Source organism: Megalops cyprinoides, chromosome 15 (assembly GCF_013368585.1).
Source record: "Megalops cyprinoides isolate fMegCyp1 chromosome 15, fMegCyp1.pri, whole genome shotgun sequence".
Taxonomy (NCBI): Eukaryota; Metazoa; Chordata; class Actinopteri; order Elopiformes; family Megalopidae; genus Megalops; species Megalops cyprinoides.
In genome coordinates, this window is record NC_050597.1 from 27,684,104 (window position 1) to 27,707,531 (window position 23,428).

The 23,428-nt window shown below is 42.3% G+C and overlaps 1 protein-coding gene across 1 annotated transcript; it reads left to right on the top strand.

Annotated features, from left to right (window-relative positions):
- The first annotated feature begins 1,368 nt into the window (after positions 1–1,368).
- On the top strand, positions 1,369–11,364 carry erlin1 (ER lipid raft associated 1). Its single transcript, XM_036546626.1, has 12 exons — positions 1,369–1,502; positions 2,255–2,381; positions 2,888–2,969; positions 3,294–3,340; positions 4,205–4,266; positions 4,956–5,081; positions 5,246–5,319; positions 5,668–5,726; positions 7,502–7,593; positions 8,269–8,358; positions 8,482–8,561; positions 9,210–11,364. The coding sequence occupies exons 2-12, from the start codon at positions 2,269–2,271 to the stop codon at positions 9,444–9,446; spliced, it is 1,062 nt and encodes a 353-aa protein (XP_036402519.1). The 5' UTR covers positions 1,369–1,502; positions 2,255–2,268; the 3' UTR covers positions 9,447–11,364.
- Positions 11,365–23,428: the final 12,064 nt, after the last annotated feature.

Here is a 23,428-nt window from a genome sequence, read left to right on the forward strand (position 1 = left end):
CCCATAATATGGGCCACTCAAGTAGCACTCTTACATGGCTCAAACATAATAAAAAAATATTCAGTAAATACAAATGTGGGCTTTGACTATCTGACATATTGTTGGTCACCAAGGTCAGCTTCTTAAAGTGTGAGCAAAATTGCAGGGACTTTTGTTGCTACCTTGTAGCAGAGATAGCTGCTGCAGAGATAGCTGCTCAAATATGTCATGCATTTCCCACAGCCCACATGTATGACCAACTAGTGCGCTGACTAATCTGATTCATTGCTAGTTGTAACAAACATGTTTCTTTATTATCATCCAATTATCCTCAAAAAATATCAAGCTTAAAGAATGTGTCCTTACACCCATTTTATTCCACGGGGTCTCTATTAGACTATTATTGGCCATCATTGGACTAATACTTTCATCATAAAAGCTTGCAGTTTTTTTCATGACGGTTTGTGGCACTTGACACTTAAGACTACAATAGGCATCTGGGCCCAGAAAACCATATTAAAGTGGCCACAGCCTGGGAGTACTATTGCGCTGATAATAATTATTAATTATTAGTAACAGTATTAGTAATAGTAATAGTAATAGTAATAGTAATTATTACATACAACAAGTGTCAACGTGGTGGGCGGGGGGTTTAACTGATGGGTGCTAGTAAGGTTAATTTAAACATTACTGGGCTGAATTAGAAAATGTTTGGTATGTTAAATCAAACAATTTTCCCGAGTTGTATTGGTTATATAACCCCTAAAATGCATTTAATGAGTTCGATAAGTTCGATACTGTAATTAAACTGGGGAAAGCGTGGCAACACAAAACAGTTTGCCCCTGAACAAAAATATCTTCGTATTTGTGGCTAAATGTCGCCCTCTTGTGAATATTTTACGGCACAGTTTGTGCGAGGGAACATTATTTTGCAGAACAGCCTGATCAATGTGATTCAATGTGTGGTGCACCATAAACAGCTTGTTGCGAAACTAAACTAAACTTCCTAAACTAAAGGAACCATTATACATAAAGCTACAGGTGTATCCCATGATGTAAATCTTGAATGTCTCTTATGCACAGCAGTGTGTACAGCTACATACATACATAGCTATGGATCTGTTGACACAGCTCTTTAGCTGCCGAGTACTTCCACACACACGTGCTTGTCCAGTGGCTCTCTTACTCTACAGGGAACGTACAGCATTCGACTGGCAAATCAAGCAGTGAGATCATTTACTTGATGCAGTAATCGTAATCGAAAAAGGGTGTCCGCCTGTATCATGGAGGGGATTGGCTACTACATATTTACCACCAGACTAAAATTAGACCGGTATGTCCTCCCCTTTAATGGTTGTGTCGGACGTTTCACCCGGAAGAGAAGAGATCGTGTGATTGTCAATTTTAGCGGCTAAACCAATGCAGAAGTGAAATCTGTAGGATTATTTGCTTTCAAAAAGACATGGGTTGCTGGAGACCAATTAAATGATAACAGGCGGAAGAGGTGTCTGCTTGTAAATCTGGTGAGTTTAAATACGTATTTTATTACTACTTTGGCTAGACTAGCTATACATGCAGCTGGCCACTTAGCTTGCTAACAATTCGTGTATGAGACTAGCTAGGACGGTGGTGTCTTCTTTGCTTTTAAAAAATAAACTATCCAGTCTATTTTGCACGAAGCTTCCTTATCTCTTGGTGGTTAGCCAGATAGCTGACGGTACAAAGTTAGCTCGCTAGCCAGGCAGTTGACTACCAGTTAAATGGCCAGCTAATGAGAGTAGATGGCTAAGCAGTTTAGGCTTTCCTGGTGTGTAGACCGCTAGCTATCTGTCAGTTCCATTGGTAAATATAGCTAAAGTAGACAGCAAGATAGCTAGCTAACAACTGAGTGCATCAAGCCTATCTGGCTAACGAGGTGGCGTGTTCGTATTGGCTGTATTGTCTGTATATGTCTGTATTCGGGCCAGCTGGTTGTATCTGTAAGGTTCTGTAGTATAGGTCGATATCGAAAAGAATGAAAATCCCGCTGTTGACAAAATACTAATTTCGGTTTCGTCTGTTGATCTTTTTTGTATGCATACAACTAGTTAACGTGTAAAAACATGCTTGCATTTAGCTTGCTGATTCAGTCACCATGATTATCTTATGCACTTGTTCATTAACTTTACACTTCAGCAAGGAGCATGCTAGCTAACACTGTAACTGTTTGAGTAGCATTTGCCAGCGTTTTGTGACACCAAAGCTCGTGAATCTAACAGTTATGGGATTGCAACAGGGACTGTGGCAGGGATGATAATGGCTCACGTGGGAGCTGTAGTTGCTGCAGTCATCGCGGTGTTTTCTATGCTGCTACACTCTTCCATACACAAGATCGAAGAGGGACATCTGGCTGTTTACTACAGGTAACGTCCACATTTGCCACACACTGTTTTAATGAAATAGTTCATGCCCTTATGTGGTTTCCTGGGTAACATATACATAGATTTTCATATTGAACTTTGAAATGTATGGGGATCTTAAACTACCTCTTGGTTTATTCCTCTAAATTTCAGTAGTGTACCTCAAGTATTAGCTTGTGTACCTGTATATAACTCGAACCTGATGATGTTTATTTTCTGAAAGAAGGTCGTGCATTTCAAAATGAACCCAGAAAAAGTGTTTTGTTGGGCTGAAGCACTAGGACTGTAGTTTGTGTGTGGTAGATGTTTGGTATGTTAAACCAAACATATTTCCTGGGTTTGATTTTCTTGGAAAAATGCCCTAGTTGTCCTGCAGTTTGGTAATGTTGCATTTGACCTTGACCTTGAGTGTTTTCGTATTTTGTGTTAAAATGACTTGCATGGAGGCGCCTCAGTCGTACTCAGGCACTTGCTTCTCTCATACGTGTCCTTCCGTGTGATTTACTCAGGGGCGGGGCTTTGCTGACGACTCCAAATGGCCCTGGCTATCATGTCATGTTGCCGTTCATCACCACCTACAGAGCCGTGCAGGTCAGTCACGAAGATCAGTCTTCTCTGTCTTGAATGATAATGAGCTTGACAAAGCTCTGGCATATTACATTTTAAAAGGTGTCAACTCTTTGGGCTGTTTCTTACCGTGACAGTGCAATGTGACATACAAAAACAAATAATTCATTTTAAAGATACAACCAAGAAACCAACCTTGTCAGAGCAGCTGCAGTCTGCTCAGGTCAAATCCTTCTTCATTACAGCAACCGCACACCTGTTTTAAAGCCTGTTCATTATAAGGAGCTGAGAATCTTAAGTTCTGGAGTTCTGGAGTTCTCAGTCTCTTCTGTGTTTTTTGTTTTACAGACAACACTTCAAACAGATGAAATAAAGAATGTGCCTTGCGGAACGAGGTAATATGTCTGTCAGTTATTTCAGATCACAGCTTTTTTGAGTGCTGAGAATAAACTTTGGGTTTATCTGGGGAAAACGTCTCCAGGAAAAGACTGTTGTTGTTGGGAAGAATCCACTGCTGTACAGTGCTGCACCTGTGATAGCTATTCAGTGTTGATGGACTGTGAACCCAAAACACAAGAACATGGAGAATTGTTGTCAGAATGGAATTTGATCAAGTGTGGTTCCACAAAGACTTGTAAGATGAGATGATTGAGCTGGATGAATATTTTGTCCTGGACACTGTCAGTACAGCAAAGCCTGTGGTTTGAATTAGTGCATGACTTTCAAAATGAATGGAGTATGAAACATGTACTTGGCTGTTCAAAGATAAACATCTGAAATATTTTTTCAAAATTGACCTTTTGAGACCGTAACTCATTGGTGAGGGAATGCTGCCAGCAGAATTAAGTTCCCATGGAGCACAAGAGAAACTGTGATAAAAAGAGATTCATAAAGTAACTAACAATAACACACTTAATTCAGTGCAGTAACTAACAATAAGTTTTCATCTAATTTAACCTCACATTTGAAATGTTTCAGCAAAAATATAACCTCTTAAATTTGTTGTTCAACATCAAGTAGCATTTGAAATTATATATGTAAAAATACAAATATTAAACCACACACCCAACACTGTCAGGGAATGTACACATTAGACTTCTAACAAGATCAGGATAACCTGACTTAATTCCCGAGAGGGAAATAAGTCACTGTTAGATGTGCTGAGTTCTCGTCCTGTGGACATTGTAGTAGTAGCTGTTGTTTTTGATTTGGTTTCCATTCTGGTGTAAAATAGAATGTCACCTTCACTGTTTCCACAGTGGCGGGGTCATGATCTACTTTGATCGAATCGAGGTGGTGAACATGCTGGTTCCCTCTGCAGGTAAAGGTGGCAACACAATAACATTTCAATCTCTGGGGCTCTTTGTCAAGACAATGAACATTGACATCTCACCAACTTCGAAGTTCACCCACTGTGATTGACTGATTCCTTCAAGAATCAGCTGGTTAATTTGCAATTAATTGTGTACAAGTGCAAAATACAGAGGTACATAAAAAAACAGGAAAATGTACAGTACAGAATGAGTTCTGATTTGGAAATATACAACAATTTCAGATCTGATCAGTATGGATAATCAAACTTGAAGGCTAAACATTCCAAACAAAAGTAAATGCATCTTCAAGTTAGATGACAGGCCAGCTTGTCGGCTAGTACTGTTTACTTCAAAAGTATTGTTGTAGTTAGCATGGTAGTCCTAGACTATTGAATTCTGAAACAGAAAAGACAAAAATATTTTTACTACCTCCTACAAAAATGGCCAGCAAGTTATTCATGCATAAAAGAAAACATGCAGATTTTAACTGGTGCAAGTAATTGCTTGTTTACTGAAATCGCATGAATAACACAGCACCTTAGTGATGGATGTACTTACAGAAATGGCTTGGTATTGTGTTTGTCATTGAAGCCCTTGCATACCAACGTATAGTTTAATTTGCTACCTCGGTTTCACCAAACCGGTCCTTTTGAACCTTTTCACCCTGTAACTCAGTCGTTCTCTCCTGCTTGTGCAGTGGTGGACATTGTGAGGAACTACACTGCCGACTATGACAAGACACTGATATTCAACAAGATTCACCATGAGCTCAACCAGTTCTGCAGCGTCCACACACTCCAGGAGGTCTACATAGAATTATTCGGTAAGCAGTACTGCACAGCATGAAAAATTACACGCGTGAACCATCTTTGCGGAATCTGACGTTAATCAAACTAAAATAGCCTTGTCAGTATCCATCATTGATTAAAGGTCGTTTCAACAAAAGACAGTTGTGGATGTTTTTTCCATTCTTGTTCTGTGGTGTAGACATTATAGATGAGAACCTGAAGACTGCACTGCAAAAGGACCTGAATGTCATGGCACCAGGACTCACAATACAGGTCAGGTGATTTCTGTTTTGTTATGAGAATTGTAAGTGGCTGAATGGCTAAATGTAAATGTGCAGACTTGACAATAAATCACTTTCCATTGTGACTTAAAAGTGTAATAATGTGGCCTGGGTTTCCTTGGATGGACGGCACTTTATAAATGTCACTCTTATACTGAGATGTATTGGCACTTTATTTGTGGATACAAATTTCTAAATGAGGCCCATACCAGACACAGTTCTGTGTGCTTTTGTCACTGATATTCATACAGTCTCAGGCCTCTCAGTAATTTTGGACTAACGTAGCATTTGGTTTTATTTTTGTATGTTGTAATTTGCATGATTTTTTTTTCTGTTTTAGGCAGTTCGTGTCACAAAACCCAAAATCCCAGAAGCCATCAGAAGAAATTTTGAGCTGATGTGAGTAGAATGGTGTCCACAGTGGCCACGGTTACTGACTTTATTCCATTCATTGTATAATATTGCAAGATTAATCAACAAGAAATGTTTTTATGATTTTCTGAAAACCTTAGGTCTTTGGCATGACCAGATTCCATGCCACTGTATATGACTCAGACATTGCCTTGTGAACCTGCATTTGAATAAATTATGTAATTGTATGCCTTGCGAGTACAACATGTCATCAGAACCTTTTTTAATGTTCTTTCAATTGAAACCTGTGATTGTCAAGGTATCAGAATTGAATTTTGCTGTAACTGGTAGTCATTTAAGCTAAAAATACCCTCTGCACTAAACCAACCAAGTGCCTCTGGGTAAGATTGATGTGGCACTGCAGTAACCACTGACTGAACCAGAAATGTAATTCTGTGCACCAGGATTAGTTTAAACATTCACTTTTCAATATACATTGTGTTAGTAGGACCTGCCTGTTGGCAGTGTGAATCGGGCAGGCTATCTAGCTAGCACCACATGCTTTGTAAAATAGCATTCGCTAATCTAGCGGCAATTCCACACAGTCCTGGATTGCTTTCACACATGCTCACCCCGTTGCTAATAAAGCTGTAGAATTTTCAGGTCTTCTGAATGCTAGATGTACATGGCTGGATGCGACGATGTGACATTTATCTGATCAGAAAGTCTTTGTGTTCTGGCTCTGAATGGCAGTTGTTACCACTTTTATGGTATAACAGACATCTCCAGCATATCGGTGTTATCTGGAGGAAATGTGTAGCCTATGAAATGTAGTCCACCTGATTTTTTTTTTTTAGACCATGAATGTTAAATTAGACCAAAAATGTTAAATTTATATAGATACACAAAATTTTAAAATTTTGTGTATCTATATAAATTTAACATTTTTGATAAATTGACTTAATTGACTTCTTTTTTATAAGACTGTATCTTCATATATGTCTAACCTACTTGGGTTTTTTTGTCAAATTATGAAAAGTACTTTTGCTTCAAGAAGATACAGTTGACTGCTGCTATTCTCTCTTCCTTATTTTATTGTATAATGTGCCTGTACTTCCATAAATTGAAAGCTGACTATGCAGCAGTCATGATGTCCTGTTTTAACATTGTTCATAATCAAAAGTGGGTGGCTCTGTGGGAACAGTGTAGCAAAAGGCAAGGCCTGGTTGGGTGGGGGAATGGTGGGGGAAAGGTGGGAGAATGGTGGGGGATTGGTGGGGGAATGGTGGCCCTGTGCAGAGGGACCAAGGTGTGATTTTCATGGCTTCATGCTGAATCCCATGGCCGTTTCCCAGGTTACTTAATTTGAACATTTTTTTGTTTTACTTCAGGGTGTGTGTTGGCGTTGCGTTGGCAATGGTCCCTTTATTTTGTATATCATGTGTTGATCTGCGCAGGCACTGGTGATCTCAGAGCTATGTTTGGCACTGACACTTGTTCATATGTGGTTAGTGGTGTCCGGTTCGTACAGCGTTTCATGCCACTTTATTTGTTGCACTCTGTCACTCCGGATCAGAGTGTTTTGCTAAATGATGATTATGTAGTGTAATCCCTAATAGGCTTCCACCACACATTACAAACATATCAGTAATATCAGCTCTCCTTTCACACAAGGGCCTATAACAGAAAACAATTGCCATATTTTAGTATTCTGAATGCTATTATGGGTACTGTGTTACGCCCCCTGCTTCCACGGCGTCCGTCCTCCTGTTGGCTGTGCACTGTGGCGTGGGTTAATGTGGGCGGTGTTGTGTCCTCTGCAGGGAGGCGGAGAAAACCCGACTGCTCATCACAGCGCAGACCCAGAAGGTGGTGGAGAAAGAGGCGGAGACTGAGAGGAAGAAGGCCATCATTGGTAAAGAGGAAACATCTGCTGCTTGTCACATTACCATTTGGGTATTGTGGCTCTCTGTTTGCATCAGTGGTGTCAGCAGTAATGGTGTCAGTGCTGGTTGCACTAACCGCACACACTGATCCAGGGTGGCAGTGGCAACAAAAGCAACACATATTAGTTTAATGTGAATATAGATGGACAAACATGCACACCGGCATAGAAAATGCTACAATTTGTCATGCTCTTAAAAGAAACACCGGACCAGTGACAGGCAGATCAGATGGAGACTTTTTAAAGAACACCTTGGTCAAAATGGAAATTCAGATGTTATGTGTGGCCCACTTGCATGCATGACATTGGAAAAACCCATTGTAAGTCAGTGTAGTCAATGTACATTTTTTTGCATGGTGACCATCTTTACTCAGAAATTAAATTTGATTGTGCATGTAAGTATTCGTTATGCCGTAAACCATCAAATTTTCATATTTGACCAGAATTATCTTTTACTTGGCCAATTGGATAAACGTTTGCCCAAGTAACTGTCTTAAACAGATGTGCAACAGGCCAGAATTAATGTAAACTAAAGCTGACCCACCATTTTCCTGTTTTTGTGTGCAGCATAAGGTGCAATTGAATGATGAAAGTGTTGCTTGCACGATTTTGTCTATTTATCCTTTAAACTTTTCCTTGTTCCAGAGGCGCAGAAGGTTGCACAAGTGGCCGAGATTCACTTCCAGCAGAAAGTGATGGAGAAGGAGACTGAGAAGAAGATCTCTGAGATAGAAGGTCAGTTCCATATCTATGTTGCCTTCTCGCTGAAGCTGTGTGTTAAGCTCCTGCACGGGTAAGCCAGAACCAAGCCAGAGCGCGGCTGGGTGGAGTAACGCTGTTGACTGTGCTCTGTTACAGACGCAGCGTTCTTGGCCAGAGAGAAGGCCAGGGCCGACGCCGAGTACTACACCGCAGCAAAGTTCGCCGAAGCCAACAGGGTAACTGTACTGCCATGTTCATCACTTTGAAATGGCCAGAAGACTTCCTGAGCTGGTGCCCTTTTCTTCCCATAATACCCTTTTGTTCCAGCTTGGACCAGCCAGACGAGTTCGTTTATGATGTAAAGAGCACATTTCCACTTTCCATTGAATATTATGAACATAAAAAATGAAGCTTTTTTAGTGTATTTTTCCTGTGACACACATTTATCACTCTTAAGCGAAAGACTTTACTGTAAATGGAAAGGAAGTTCTACACCCAGACAGAGGTGTGCCCCAAAAATATAGGGCTGGACAAAAAAAACATTTTTGTCAGTTGTGTTTTACCCCCTCTGTCTGTGCATGGCTATTTTTGGGTGTGTGACCTTTTCTTGTAGGTAGTTAAAAACAACCTGTGTGATGCCAGTCTTACTCAGAACATGGAATTTTACCTACCAAACATAGCATGTCTCTCCATTACAAAACCTACCGCAGCAATGATCATGTCACAGCTTGAGCCCAGTTGCCCTCTTAAAAAGATTGCACATTATTTCGATCAGATTCTATTTTGCATATAGTACCAAGCCATGCGAATTACGACTTATTTGGTTCTTGTTCGTTTTGTCTTCTTTAATGTAATTTGCTGTGCCCTTATTCCCCTGCCTGCAGCTGAAGTTAACCCCGGAATACCTGGAGCTCATGAAGTACCAGGCAATCGCCGCCAACAGCAAGATATACTTTGGCCAGGACATCCCCAACATGTTCGTTGACAGCAGTGCGATCCGTGGCCAGGTGCCGGGCGCGCCGGAACCCCCAGAGCTGCAGGAGTCCCTGGGCAAGGCAGAGAAGCACAGGAAAGCCGGGCGCTCAGCAGCCAGAGACTCCAGAACTGGCCCAGACCAGTGAGGACCTCTAGTGGAGAGTTTGTGTGGCACGCTTTCTACGTTTTTGTTTGTTTTCTGATGGTACGAACGATGAAGAATAGCTGTGGTAGTTGTGGGGGTAGGTGGACTAGGGGAGGTGTAGGGAATGCGGGTGTGCTTTCTTCCAAACGAATACGCAAAGGCAAGGTCTAAACGGGCTGGCTGAGAGTGATGATCAAATGATTCATGCCTTGCCTGGAAATACTGCTGCCGAAATGACGGGTGCCTGAACACCCCTGGAGCGGGTGTCAAGTTTAACCACTGTAAGATGTAGCTGAACTGCGCTCTCTTCCTCTTTTTTATGCAAAAAAGCTTGTTTTGCTTTGTGAGATTTTACTGCCTCTGTTTTTTTTGCTTTCATAAATGCAGCATTTCTGATTATTTGGCGAGGAGGGTTGATTGGGGAATGGCTTGTATTTTAGCGAGCAGGGTTGATTTGGGGAATGGCTAGTATTTAACGATGCTCCTCTTTCGAGTTAACTGGAATCTCCAGACCTCACGGTCGTTATCATGGGGGTTTATCAATGACGTGGTGGTTGCTTTCGTCAAGGTTTTTTTTTTTTTTTTGTCTTTTTTTGCTAGAGTAATTAAATTGAGTATTGGAATTCCAGTGTTGCACATCACACATGAAATACAGCACATCATAATGCTATGTTCCATATCAATGATTTACATTTAAGTTTGTTCAGCTCTGTAATTTCTTCTGTACCAAGAAATGGATCATCTGCATCAATATCTCACTGGACATGATGCTGTGGTGGGGGGAAGGAAGCATACATTGATTGTTCAGATGTGTTTGCTGTTAGGTTTCGCAGGCACAAACGCAGGCACCGTGACTAAATGTAAGGGAACCTGTGTTTGTTCCAAGACGGCTGATCACAAGTCACAACACTACAGACAGGTTGAGCTGAGCTGGCACTGAATGTTCATTGAAATGTGAGTTACTATTTTAAAGTACATTTATGTTGATGTAAGGCACTCCAAGTTTGAATTATTCATGTTCTAAGAAGGGATGATTGACCTTTTAAAAGGCATGGCGCTTCTGTTGTACATATGTCTGTCTGTATCAGCTCTGATGTATGTATTAACATGTGGAAACTGCGAGGTTAATTGGCAGAATGGGTGTCGAGCACAAGCTGAACTCTTAGCGTTTGAGAAACTTATTTTACTTTCATGTTTTCCTTTCGTGGTGTGCACTGGTTTCAAGATTGTTCTGAGGGAAATCTTTGTTAGCTGAGAAGCTGGCAGCAGATCACATACTTCTGAGGAGTTATTTTCCAGTTATTTTAGCAAAGACTCTCAGGTACCAAGAAAGTGTTTGTAGTTGACTATTGACCACATCTGCCTTGAGCTGGGTGCTTGAATTATGGGCTCACTATAAATTTGTTTGTGGAAAACCAAGGGGGTTTGACCCATTTAGTGGAGTACTTTTTTAACATAAGGGAAACAAACAAAATATCTCTCCCTTTCTCTGTAAAGTCTGTGATTGTATAACATATTTTCATAAAGATGGCAGGGTCACACCACTGTGTGAGTTTAACAGATGGTCTCTCTCCATGCTGTTCATTTAAGAAGAAAATTTGTTTTTACAGGCCTTTACAAAGGAGTGGCATCATTGAAAATGAAACGCATTGGCAGTGAAACACTAGGGGGCGCACTTTTACTTTTGTGCGATCTGGCTAAACATGCATGCACTTAAGAGGGATGTGGCAACGTGCATTTAGATATTTCGAAATTAATTAGTATTTACCCTTGAGAACAACACCTCTAATAGAAAAGAACAGTCAATACAATGTTGTATTGGCTATCATAGATCTCAGGAAATACAAAGTATATTCCTATATTTGGCTGTTTTTTTTTTTTTTTTTGTTTTGGTTTTCTTTTACGACAATTGACTGAGCCACCGGTGATATTAAAATCAGATTTGTACATCTTGACCAGTTTTCTTTTGTTTCGTCTTCGACTTTAATTCAGGTTTTCATGGTAGATAAAGACATGGCTGTCTTTGGATAGTAACTTTTGGAAAACTGTTGAGTGTTTGAAAGTGAAGCAACATTGTTTGAACAAATTTCCACTAAGAGAAGAAATTAGCACATGCTTGGGCATCTCTAATATGATCTGTATAAGGCTAAGGGGTGTTGCATATCTGTCGTTGACACTTGAAACATGTGGAATGGTTATTAACTAAAGGCTTTCGGATCAGTTTGAACATTAAAGGGAATGATTTTAATAAGGAAGAACAAGCTTTTTATCTGTGCAAGGCAACTGCACTATGTCGACGGACTGTTGACTTTGGCCAAATATGGATCCCAGCTTTCATGAAAATATTTGATTTGGGGAAAACCATTTTTTGTAGTGATTGTTTGCACAGACCTTGACACAAGAATAGTTGGCCTTGGCCTTTGCATGAAAAAAGTTGATTAAAGGGCACCTAGGTTTGTCATTTGAAAAAATAAATCCCAACCCAAGCACAGTTATTATTTGGATGTATCAGTTGTTTTATAAACCTATCTCAAAAGCCAATTACTGGATGTGTTATCTGGATACATTACAGTGTAGAGACTGTAAGTCAGACTAAGCTCTCTCTTCAGGAAACAAGATACAGTTACATAGCGCTGGATGCACATCAGTGTTCTTTGCTGAACTGTGAAACATGAGGAAGGAACTGAGGGAGTTGCGCTGTAAAATGTTTAGACAGTAATTTTAAGCATTACAGAGGTATGTGGAATTCTTTGTGAGTGTGAAAGCGCAGATATTCTATTGTGACGAGATATTCAGCTCCAGTGTTCCCTCCAACCTCTGTTCCGGTGCTGCCTGTGTTCCTGTGCTGACTGTAGGTATCCTGTTTTTTGGACAAAGCCCCTTCAAAAATGATCCTGACAAGCCAGCAGTTCAGAACACTTGTAGTTTCCACAATGGCAAAGACAAAATCTTCCATGTGATATGCACCGAGCTGACTATCTGGTCCTCATGTAAAAAATCTGTGGTAAAAACCTTTTTGTGTTGTTTTTCCCAGAAAGAATTATTTGAAGTCTTTACTTGAAGTCTTATTTAAAATGGGGTTGTACTAATTGTTTTTTTTCCATAGGAAAATGGTGCAAATGATGCAAAGAAGGGAAATTTAATTGTCATAAAATTATCCTCTTTAGTGTATGTCCCTTTCTTACAATCTGCATAATTTGAACTGAATTTTTTTATTTGAATAGTATCTCCTCTTGAAAGCTTTTTTATGCAAACTTTACATGGAATTTTGACAGTTTTACTTTAAAAATAAAATCTATTTTGATACCATGAGAGAAAAGGGCTTGATTATTAAAGTTTGACACCTTCATGGCTGTGTTCCTTTTATAGATATGGACCTTCTCTTTCTCTTATAATGGCTGTCTAGTCACAAGTCCTCAAGAACGCATCATTTTTTAGTGCTTTCATTGCTGTCTTTGCAGCAGACACATGGAAAGTATTTGCTTTCCAAGGAGCACAAACTGTGAATCATGATCTTGTCTGTTGCGTGTCCTTGGAGAGGATAATCCTGAGATCGGAGTTTGAATCTCAGAATTCTAAGGTCAAGTGGTGAAGAAACCATACTTTTTTTTTAAACTTTAACTGCTTTTATGTTGCATTTGGTAAGATGTGCAAAAAGAACAGAACCTAGTTTCACAGCTCCTTGTCATCATGCTTTCACTCAGACAAATCTCATAAGTCTCATTAAACTTGAGTGGACTTGTGCTATGAGCTAGATATACAGATGAGTTTGTGCCATGCTTGTAGAGCAAGTACATAGAAAAATTTAACTTTGGCTGATCTGACACTAGTGTTAAATGGGATAACCAATAAGAATTGATTTTCAGGGGATGTGAAGTGGACATAAAACAGGACTGACCTCAGCCCTGATTTAAGGATTGAACTGATTATAATGTGTGATTGTGTTCTGCAGTATGATGCTCAATGCTTCCCACTTTCCTTTACAAAAAAAAGTGCCAACTGAAAAAGCTACAGGTCGCAGACGGCTTGTACGCTAGTGTATGTGTGTGTTGGCCGTTGTTGTTGTTGTGACCCATATTTCTCTGCTTCCTCCTAGACATTGAACTCCCTCTATCCCTCCCGCCCCCCCCATCTCCGATGAGTTATTTGTTTAAAAGCAGGAAATGTCAGAGACATTCATACGAGGACAATGAATGACTCTGCCCTGACTTTTCAGTTTCGGAGTGTTTTTGGAGCTCGGAGGGCCAAGTCCTCTCATGCGGGCGTGAGCTGGGAAGAAGGGAATGGGAAGTGGTCAATGGCAGCCACAAATGGCACGGCCCCCCCCTCCGCCCCCCGCTTAAAGTCAAACCTCTGACTGAATAGCATGTTCACGCCAGGATGTTTTTTCCTTTTTTTTTTTTTTTTATTTAAACACAAATTCTGACCTTTTGCATGCTGGCTCCAAGACACCACGGTCTCAGATGACCCTAAATTAAAATGTGAAGCCTGATGACATTTGTTTGCTCCTTTGGTGTAAAGCACCAAGCCATTGCCTTGAGTGCCTGCCCACGGGCATGGCAGAATGTGCAAGCAGTGGGATGGAGAGGGAACAGACAATGTGGTTGCTCCATATAACGGGCGGGGGGGGGGAGCAAACAGCACAGCTCTGTTTCCCAGCGTGGTATTTGCTCAATAAATATCAAACTGCCTTTGTTGCTGCTGCGCCCACAGGCGGTAGCATTGTGGTTTATTCTGTCAAATGTGTTAGCTCTGATTTGTCTGCCCTTGCATGACCGCTGTCCCCTCTCCATTCGTGATGTAATAATAGTAGTTAGATCGTCCTTGTCAGCGTTTACGTGTGCTTCCTCCCGGGTTGGCGGCGGTGGGGCAGGTGCTGGCTACTTCCTGGATGTGTCGGAGCGCTTCCTGCCCGTGGCCTTGGGTGGCAGATCCCACTGGAAGTGCCCCCCCTGCCCCAGTCATGTGACTCTGGACAGGGGAGTGAGGGGAACACGTTTCTGCCCCCATTTCCGCATGCATCAGAGAGAGGCCTTCACTCTGTGGATACTGCATGAAGAGGCCGCATATAGCGTAAATTTGTGTCATTTCCTGCCACCGTGGGATTGACAGCAAATCAGCGCCACAGTCCCCCTCAGTTTCCGCATGGTGCCTTTTCCCATCCTCTTCTTGCCCTTCAGAGGGCTGTGGTTGGGTGATATGGCACCACCTGTCAATCACCCATCCTGTGAGTGGGAGGGCGGCGTGGTGGTGAAGGACATGGAGTGGCAACCAGGAGGTTACAAGATCAGATCCATTTACTCTAATGGCTTATGACTGACGGACAGAGGGGAAAGCCACTTAACCCGGTCTGCTTTATTAACTGCATCTGAACGCAAAAATGATTCATGTGTAAAGATTTCATTGAACTCACCCTGGATGGAGTTGTCTGTAGGGCAAATAAATCAGGCAAAAAGCTTCTTACTGCTTACAACACGGGTGTGTTCTGATCATGCTTTTGTGAGGGAGCCTTAGGGGGCAGGCACCTAGTTTCCCATGGGACTCGAGAAGAGATTCTCTGATCTCTGGGAGTGGGGCGGTAAAAAAGGGCCTGCGTTCATCCTCCGTGCTGCTTGTCGCTCCACTCCCATCTCTGGAGCCAAAAGGCAGGAATCTGTGGCAGAGTCAGAGGGCGTGGCCCTGCTGTTGGGAGATAATGATGAACTGCTCCAGCTCCAGAGGGGAGTCTTCAAGTTGCAACATCCCCCCGGGCCCTCACACAGCCTCTGATAAGAGAGCCCCTCCCGCACTTCCCCCCGGGTGGCAGGGGATCCCAGAGCCAAAATGCCACCTCGCCTCCGTTGGCGGTTTTGTGGGAAAACATGGTTTTTGTGTGCGGGCTGACGCTGCACAGGCAAACCTGCAGCAAAGCTCATTGGCAGGCAGAGGGTGAGAAAGAGGAGATATCAGGGCAGAGGGGAAAGGGAGGACAGCAAGTTCAGCTGATTACTCTTGGTGTCTGTTTCTGCTGGGTTTTTTTTTTTTTTTGCACATTTAAGCAAGTATTGCTGTTTTCTCTTGACTTCCATAGCTGTTCCATCTCAGACCTCGTAACTGTTATAGCTGTATTAACCCCTTTGTTAGTAGCTTCTATTATTGACACTCCCTAATTTAGGCAATGTACCAAGTCCATTTCCTAATCACAAGTAACAAGGTAGTTATTTGAATTTTGATAGCACTGTGAGTTGACTTCTTAAACTTGAACTAACTCACTATGGGTGTCATCTTTGCTCAATGACATGTTTTTTAGATACAGCCATAATACAATAGCTTGTTATATGAGGAAATGGTTTCACTTCTTTTGCCAAAATGCGTTGATGTGTTGAAAAATTTGGGGACAGAAAGCATAGATGGAGGACTAGATACACCCCTGTTAGGCTGATGACCTCTGTGCCTTTTTTCACCAGTGGTGAGCATGTATCACTCTTCCAGCTCAACACAGGGGATACTCTCCGTCTGTTGGGTTTGATAAGGGCCTGATGGTTTGTTACTACGCTCAGTACAATGTGTCAGAGGGTGTTTTCCTACATCTTACAGGATTTGTAAACGTGACACAGCATGTGCATGTATTGGAAAGTATGAGAATATTTGGCCAATAAAATGCAGCTGTTGGCACTTGCCAGTAAATGTTCTTGCCATTTTTTGGCAATTGAAGATGTTTTTTCAGGTAATTATCAGTGACTGGGTGTAAAAAGTGTTCACACTTTCTCATCTCAGACGGCCGTAAAAGCTTGCTGTTTTGACTTGTTTTGTCTGGCTTGCCAGTCTGGAGGTGCCTTCAGCCCAATGTTCGGACTGCCAGGGTTCTGTAACAGTATACCTGGGAGGCCACACTTATCTTATCACACACACACACACACACACACACTGACCAGGTCCCTGACAGGAAAGATAGTGTCAAAGATTCCTGTCCTTACCAGGCCTTAGTTGATTCTCCAATGGAGGACATATCACCATGGTGACACCCCACTGGACAAAATCTCCAATCTCTTCTGCTTTGTTTGTGACTCTTATCATCACATTTTCCCCTCACATTTCAGCAAGTGATTTATCTTCTTTTTTTTTTTACAGTCCCACAACTATTTTTTCTCTGTTGAAATCCATGATTCCATGAGTGAAGCATGAATAGTTCTTCTAATTGGTCATTTTTTGAAGGCAAAGTATAGCATATCGAAGCCAGAAGTATGAGGTATGCTCAGTTAAGCCAACAAAGAGGCAACAGTTTGTCAGCAGAGCTCTAATCGTACACATGCTCTCAGGACCTCTTGACCGCCTCTACATTGTACACAGGCACAAACACACTCACACATACAAATAAATATCTGTCTGTGGATACCTTTTACCAATTTGAGCCATTTCCAAGAACAACACCATTCCAACACTGTTGCTTGACTCTGAAATAAACCCCTTGTACTTGTAGCGATCATTTTTAAACCTACCATTACCAGGAGCTACTGACCATTCACTCTAAACCCACACACCAACACAGAAATCTCAGAATGCTGGCAATAAAAAAGAATGAAATTGCAGTGAAATACAGTTCTTTTTTTAGTGCCTGTGTGGTTCGGGGGGTTGGGGGTGGGGATTAGGGGTTTTCAGACTTTAATTCCCAGAATTCTATCAGAGCAACAGCGCCTGTTTGTCATTAATCCTTAAAAGCCTGAGGAAAAAAAAAATACCAGGAGTGGCCCTTGGGTTGGAAACGTCTCAACAATGCTGTCTCAGAAAGAGAATGTGCCACAGATCTGGGTTAAAGACCGCATAAAATATCCAAAATCTTCATGATAAGAGAGGCCTTTTGCCAGACATAGCAGAAATAGCTAAATGCAACGCAGAATGCACTATATCTGCTGGACCTTGTGACAAAGCTGGCAACGAACAAACGCCACAGTGCTGTCCACCATCCAGACACAATGCATTCCTCAGTGAAATGTTTGCTTTCACGACATTTTCTCGGCTGGAAACGGCACCGAGGCATGGAGATGATTGTTTACACCGCTGTCCACGTGTGGTTTGGCCCGTCTTCGGCCTCTGTCAGGAAGGACTGGCAGAAAACAGCTTTTGTCTTTTAATGCATCAATTCTGTGTCAAAGATGGAAATGGTGATCTGTCCATGTTTTTGTAAAGTGTGACTTTAGGGCATTGAGATTGTAACCAGAAGGCTGTGAGTTCAGATCCTCGTTGGGGGTAATGCTGTTACATCCTTAAGCAAATTACCCAGCCTGCCTTGCTTCAGGACCTAACTAGCTGTCTAATGTATGCTGGAAGTTCACCCAGCATTCCTTCATAATATATATCACCTGTACAATGCAGTTATTATTTAATGCAAACAAGTGCAATGCCATTAAACGATAAAATTCCAGTACATTGCAAGCAATCCAGACGGAGAGGAGGCAGGGTTTTATGGCATGAATTTTATGGCATGAACTCCATCAGGCATGTTTGGGACCAAGAATGCACCATCATTGGCCCCTATACATAGATAGAATATCCGGTCCCTTCCAGAAAATTCCTCTGGGGTGAAATTGTAGTTGGCCTTCATCTGTGCTTTTTCAGTCTAAACCTAAAAGTGTAATTTTCTACGTTTTCTGGGACACTGTTCTGGCCTCAGTCTGCCTGCAATGAGCTGCAGCCCATACGGTCCCTTCACGTCGTCCCATGTCACAGAGTGCTTTCAGCCCTGAGACTGATAAGCTGTGTCTGTTTGCGGGTTTAGAGAACGCCCTGCCTGACAAGGGACCCACAGAATGCGCCGGTTTGGGTGACGGATGGGGGCTCCCCTGGGATGATGGCGCGAGGACACAGGGACTGGGAGCTGGGATGTGGGACGCGGCGTCCAGCAGTAAGAGTCCAATCAGCAGACAGGAGTGGTGGGGGGGGGGGGGGATTGACCTGTGGTCTCGGGGTGGGCGGAGAGCGGATTTAGGGCCTATTGTCAAACATGAGACCCACACTTCCTGCTGCTCGTTATCAGCCCCCCCCCCCCCCCCCCCCCCGGCAGTATTTACGGCTGTCTCCCCGGCCCCCGTGCCAGTTTATCTTGCACGTGTCAAACAGGAGGAGGAGGGCTGGCAAATGCTTCACAAACCTCACTAAAGCAAGCCAGCTCCATGCCAACAACCGCTTCCTTTCTGAACAGACATGAGGTTGTCATCTGTGGCTTTGTTTAGCACATGTAGGGTTAATATAAATTAATCTAAACCTAGTAAAAGTTAGATTTAAAGTTTATATTGTGCTGAGCAAAGCAAGTCTTGGGGATTTGGTTATATGGACAACAACATTAAAACCATCTGGCAGTCCCCACTGTGTATCTCTTGGTGTTTAAAGACAAAGCATTTTAATGCAGCAAAATGATGAAATGAAGCAAAAATGCAGCAAATGAAGCAAAAATGCAGCAAAAATGATGAACATTCACGCAGGAATCCACCGAGTAAGCATTCCCAGGCCTGCATCATTTAAAGATGCTGTAAATATCTCTCTAAAATCCACATATTCTTCATATTGGTATGATGCACTGGCATTACAGAGACAGAAGCTTTCAATGTAAAATATGAGTGCAATGCTTATTTACTGTATAACTGATAACCTCACCCTTCTCCCTGAGAGCTGCAAGGTTTTACTTGCTTGATTTATTCATCAAAATGTGAGACATTCTGTGCCAGCCATGATTAAAGAAGAGGGGGTTTTCTGTTATAATTCCCTGTGGTAATTATAGTTACTTTGATGCATCATTAATAAAACCCCTGAAATTAATTTTTAAAAAGTGATGGGCGTTCCAAACATTGCTGACTGGTTGGTGGCATGTTAATCATCCTCCTCTGAAGACTGAAAAAGGAACAGATGCTTCGTGTCTTTCAGTCTGAACGGGCAGAGCCGTGATGGACTGGCAGGCGTGGTCACCTGCCTGCGTAATTTAATGATTTAATGAGGGGCTGTTAATGATGACTGGAAAGCAATGAACTATCATGTGTCACCCTGATCACAGGTAAAAATAACTTGCTCTGTTGCAACACATGACTGTGCCTTTGACAATATGAAAATGAGGTTTACGTGGTTTTGCGGTGCACATTTTCAGGACTTTTTGCACACAAACACAAAGAGGTTTGCAATTCCTGGGAGTGGTGAGTCTGACAGGCAAACATTTGGCATCCACTTATATGTGTTGAATCAGCAAGGATACCAAAAAGGATCATTTGTTTAAACAGGTTTTCACTCTATGTGACCTCTGACACATCAGCAAGCAACAGGTTTTCTCCTGTAATGCCCAAGAAGTCACTTTGCTGGTAAGGGAATTACTTCACAAATTTTATGGGTCACAGTCTGTTTTAATGCATGAGTGCATTCACAGCAGAAAGAAATGGAGGGTTTAAGGGCAGTGTTTAGGGGAATGCTTGTAATTCTCTGCTAAAGTAAACCCGAGAAAAGGGTTTCATTTGACAAGTAGGGCCCAGCATGTATTGAATACCTTTCTAGTATCCATCCACTTTAAATGGGCTGTGTACATCCATCCAACCAACCACTTTACTGGGTCTATTTTCTTCAGAAGATTGTTATCTTTTGACAGAGACTGTTTGCACATTAGACATACACTAAATTAAATCAGTAACAATAATCTATAGCTTTTCCAGGAATGATCATTTATGCTCTTTCAAAGCTATTGAGAAACTGTGTTATTTCCCAGAGGGCTGCAAGTTCAAATCATGGGAGGGACACTGCCGTAACACCCTTGAGCAAGGTGCTCAACTTAAATGGCTTCTCTAAATATCCAGCTGTGCAAACCAGCTCTGAATAAGGGTGTATGAGAAATGAAGGAAAACATAATTAAGGAGTAGATCTCTGCTGATTGAAGAGACAGATGTTTGTGGAGAACGGGGAGGGGCAGGAATTGGCCATACTGTGAAGAGAGATGTGTCATAGACAATTCTCTGCTTCTCCTCTGTAGAGCACCCCGGAGGAAGATGGATGAGTAACTGTTTTCCCACAACCTCCTGTGTGAGCGTTAAGAATAGACAGTTTGGTTGTGCGCAGTTGGGTTCACACACTTCTGCAGGTGCTCTGAGATGTTTCTGACTGGCAAATGCTGGTGTATTTGGTTGACAAGCGTAAGGCTGTGGATCTAGGCAGTCCTGTAACTGAATGCTTACCAATCTGTTGGTTGCCCTGACGACCACCTCCAACAGGTTCTGAAGTCACCAGATTTTTTTTTTTTTTTCAGATTCAGAAAGATTCAGCCCACTAGTATGTTTCAGACCATGCAACCAACTTTATTTTCTTCACAAATAAAGAGAAATTTTGCTTTCACATTTGGTTTGCTGTGGTGATGTACTATGGTTTGGGTCAGTTTTGTTAGTTCAAGAAGTTTTGCTTGTGTCTTGACTCCCATAATCACCAGTGAGTAAATCCAAAATAAAAAAGAATGAAATGGTGTTAATCCTTTTAAGGGACTTTGAAGTCTATACCTTGCATAGGCTTTATTTTCATGTACCTATTAACGTTTTCATGAAAACTTAAAAGTATTTCAGGTTCTATATGTTAAACAAGAACTATAACGTGCAGTTATTATCATTTTTCAAAGAAGCGCCCGGGGTGCACTTCGATGGAAGTCTGGGAGTTGCCCGGTGGCATGCCACGGTTACTCGTATCTGATGACCTCGCGTGAAAAATTCATAACGCCCTTGACGCGAAAAAAATGCACTTAGAGCGGCAGAGCCAGCTTCCCCTTTGATATCGTTCATCCCACCCTGCTCTTTGCTTGCCCGGGCCTCCACTCAAGGCTTACCGGGGGGAGCCTGGAGAATGTTCAATCTGCCAAATGGCCGTGAATCAGGGGTGAGTCAGTGCGGCGTGCCACGCGGGAGTCCAGAGCCGCTCCTTCTCGGCATTCCGCAGCGCTCTGTTCCCCTCCGCGGCGCAGAGACGGAGAGCCGGCGCGAAGCGTGAGTCAGCGCAAGCTGTCAGCTCACGTGGGAGCGGACACAGCTGGAAGCCGGGCGAAAAAAGCGGTCCCCTGTTCGCTCTGCGGTTTCAGCACAGGACAGGTAACACGCTAAAAAATGCACCGCCAAGTGTTTGCAGAACAGAGCACCATTCACGACGGACAAGGTTCAAAAGCCGGGTTGCCGAAGAAACCATCGTAATAAAAATAGACGGTTAGATTGAAGAGTGGAGACGTCGCTGACGATACGTTGTAAAAATTCAGACATATTTATTTTTTTATGCTTGTGCGACTGGGCACAATAGTTGTATTCAGGTTTCACATTACTATCGGGATTAAATGGCTATGATACTTTCCTTCAGACAATCAGGGGAATCTTTTGAATCATTTTAAACAATTACTAGTGGTTACATCATTAGTGGTCACAGTCAACACAAATCAGCCTTTTGACAAATTAATAGTAAGTCATGTCAGAATTATTTAATGAGCAAAAGTCTGTGGATATCATCACTACACAGCCCTCTTTGAATGTCTTGTTTAAAAAAAGATAGGCATTCATTAGTGTGAGTTGCCCAGTGGCTTTGTGGTTTGAATGTCTGTCCTGGCACGAGGAGGAGTTCTGAGTCTGTCCAGTTCATCAAGACTTGGTCCCCATCACTGATCACCACTTGTTCCTTCCTCTTTTCTCTTCAGTACTTCTGTTGACAATTGATGCACATGCCCATAATTCTCAGGAGATGCCGTGGCTTGTGGCACAGCGGCATCAGGAAGTGCACTTGAAATCAGGAGGTTGCAAGTTTAGTTCCCTGTATGAGGCACCCTTCAGCGATGTTCTTAACCTGAACGGCTTCAGTAAATATCCAGCTCTATAACTGGTTATGTAATATGGTTAGGCTATCTAAGTTGCTCTGGAGGAGGTTGTCCATTAAGAACAGAGGCTGCAAGAAAGCCTACAGAATAAATGAAGTGAAGACAAAACGGTGCGCCGGGGAGCACATAACACGCAGCCCTCAGCGGAGCGCATGCAGCGGAAACAGGAGAAGAGAGGAAACAAGCACATTAATAACTGGAGTCTCGTCCTGGTCCAGCCGCAGCCTCTCTCTTATGGGAAACCACACTAGAGGACAGTCTGCATTAGACTGAATTGAGGATTAAAAAATAACTGTAGGGGCTTGGGGGTGGGGAGGGTGGTGGTGGTGATGGTGGGGTGTCGAATTTATATTTTTAGAAGCCAGCCCCGGAGAAGAGGTAATTGTACGTCTGAGCGGTACTGTCAGAGGTGGTCCTTCCGCGAGCCGAAGGTCAGTAGATTCAACCCAATCCCGCCCGGCTCGGGTTTCCAGTGTACATCTGGAACAAGTTGAGCTCTGACCGAGGCTGTGGCCACTGTCGGGGACGAAGGGGACACGAAAATAACTCAAGACTCCTCTAACAGCAAGCCAGTGTCACACCCGGCTGACTAATACAGAGAACATGTCTGAACGGGAGGCTACCTATCGCATACCATTCCTTGGCATTATGTGATGTGTAGCGGTCTTATCTGCACAGGCCAATCAAATGACGCCATGTGGACTGAGGCTTCATTCACCGGATAGAATCTTCCAACAGGATTGTTTTAATAAGCTCTTTCAACTGTAACTAAAACATTGATTACAGCATATCCCTACATACCTCCCTACATATTCATCATATTTGCTCACTGTGTGGTAGTTATAAGCTTGTACCAAATGCACTGTAGTTAAATGTGCAAACAGACCAACTTGCTGTCATTTGAGTATAATCACGCATTTGTGCCACCATTTCACTTTTATTGTATTTTTTCATTACAGTCAAAAGATATAGCCAAAAAGGAATTGTTTCAGATGGTCACAAAGGATTAGACAAAAATACACATATACACACAACACACTGTACATTTATTTCTGTATATAATTATGTCTGACATAATCTCATAATCTGTTTTTTATCGTATCATAAATCAGTTGTTGAAAACAGAGTACAATATAGAA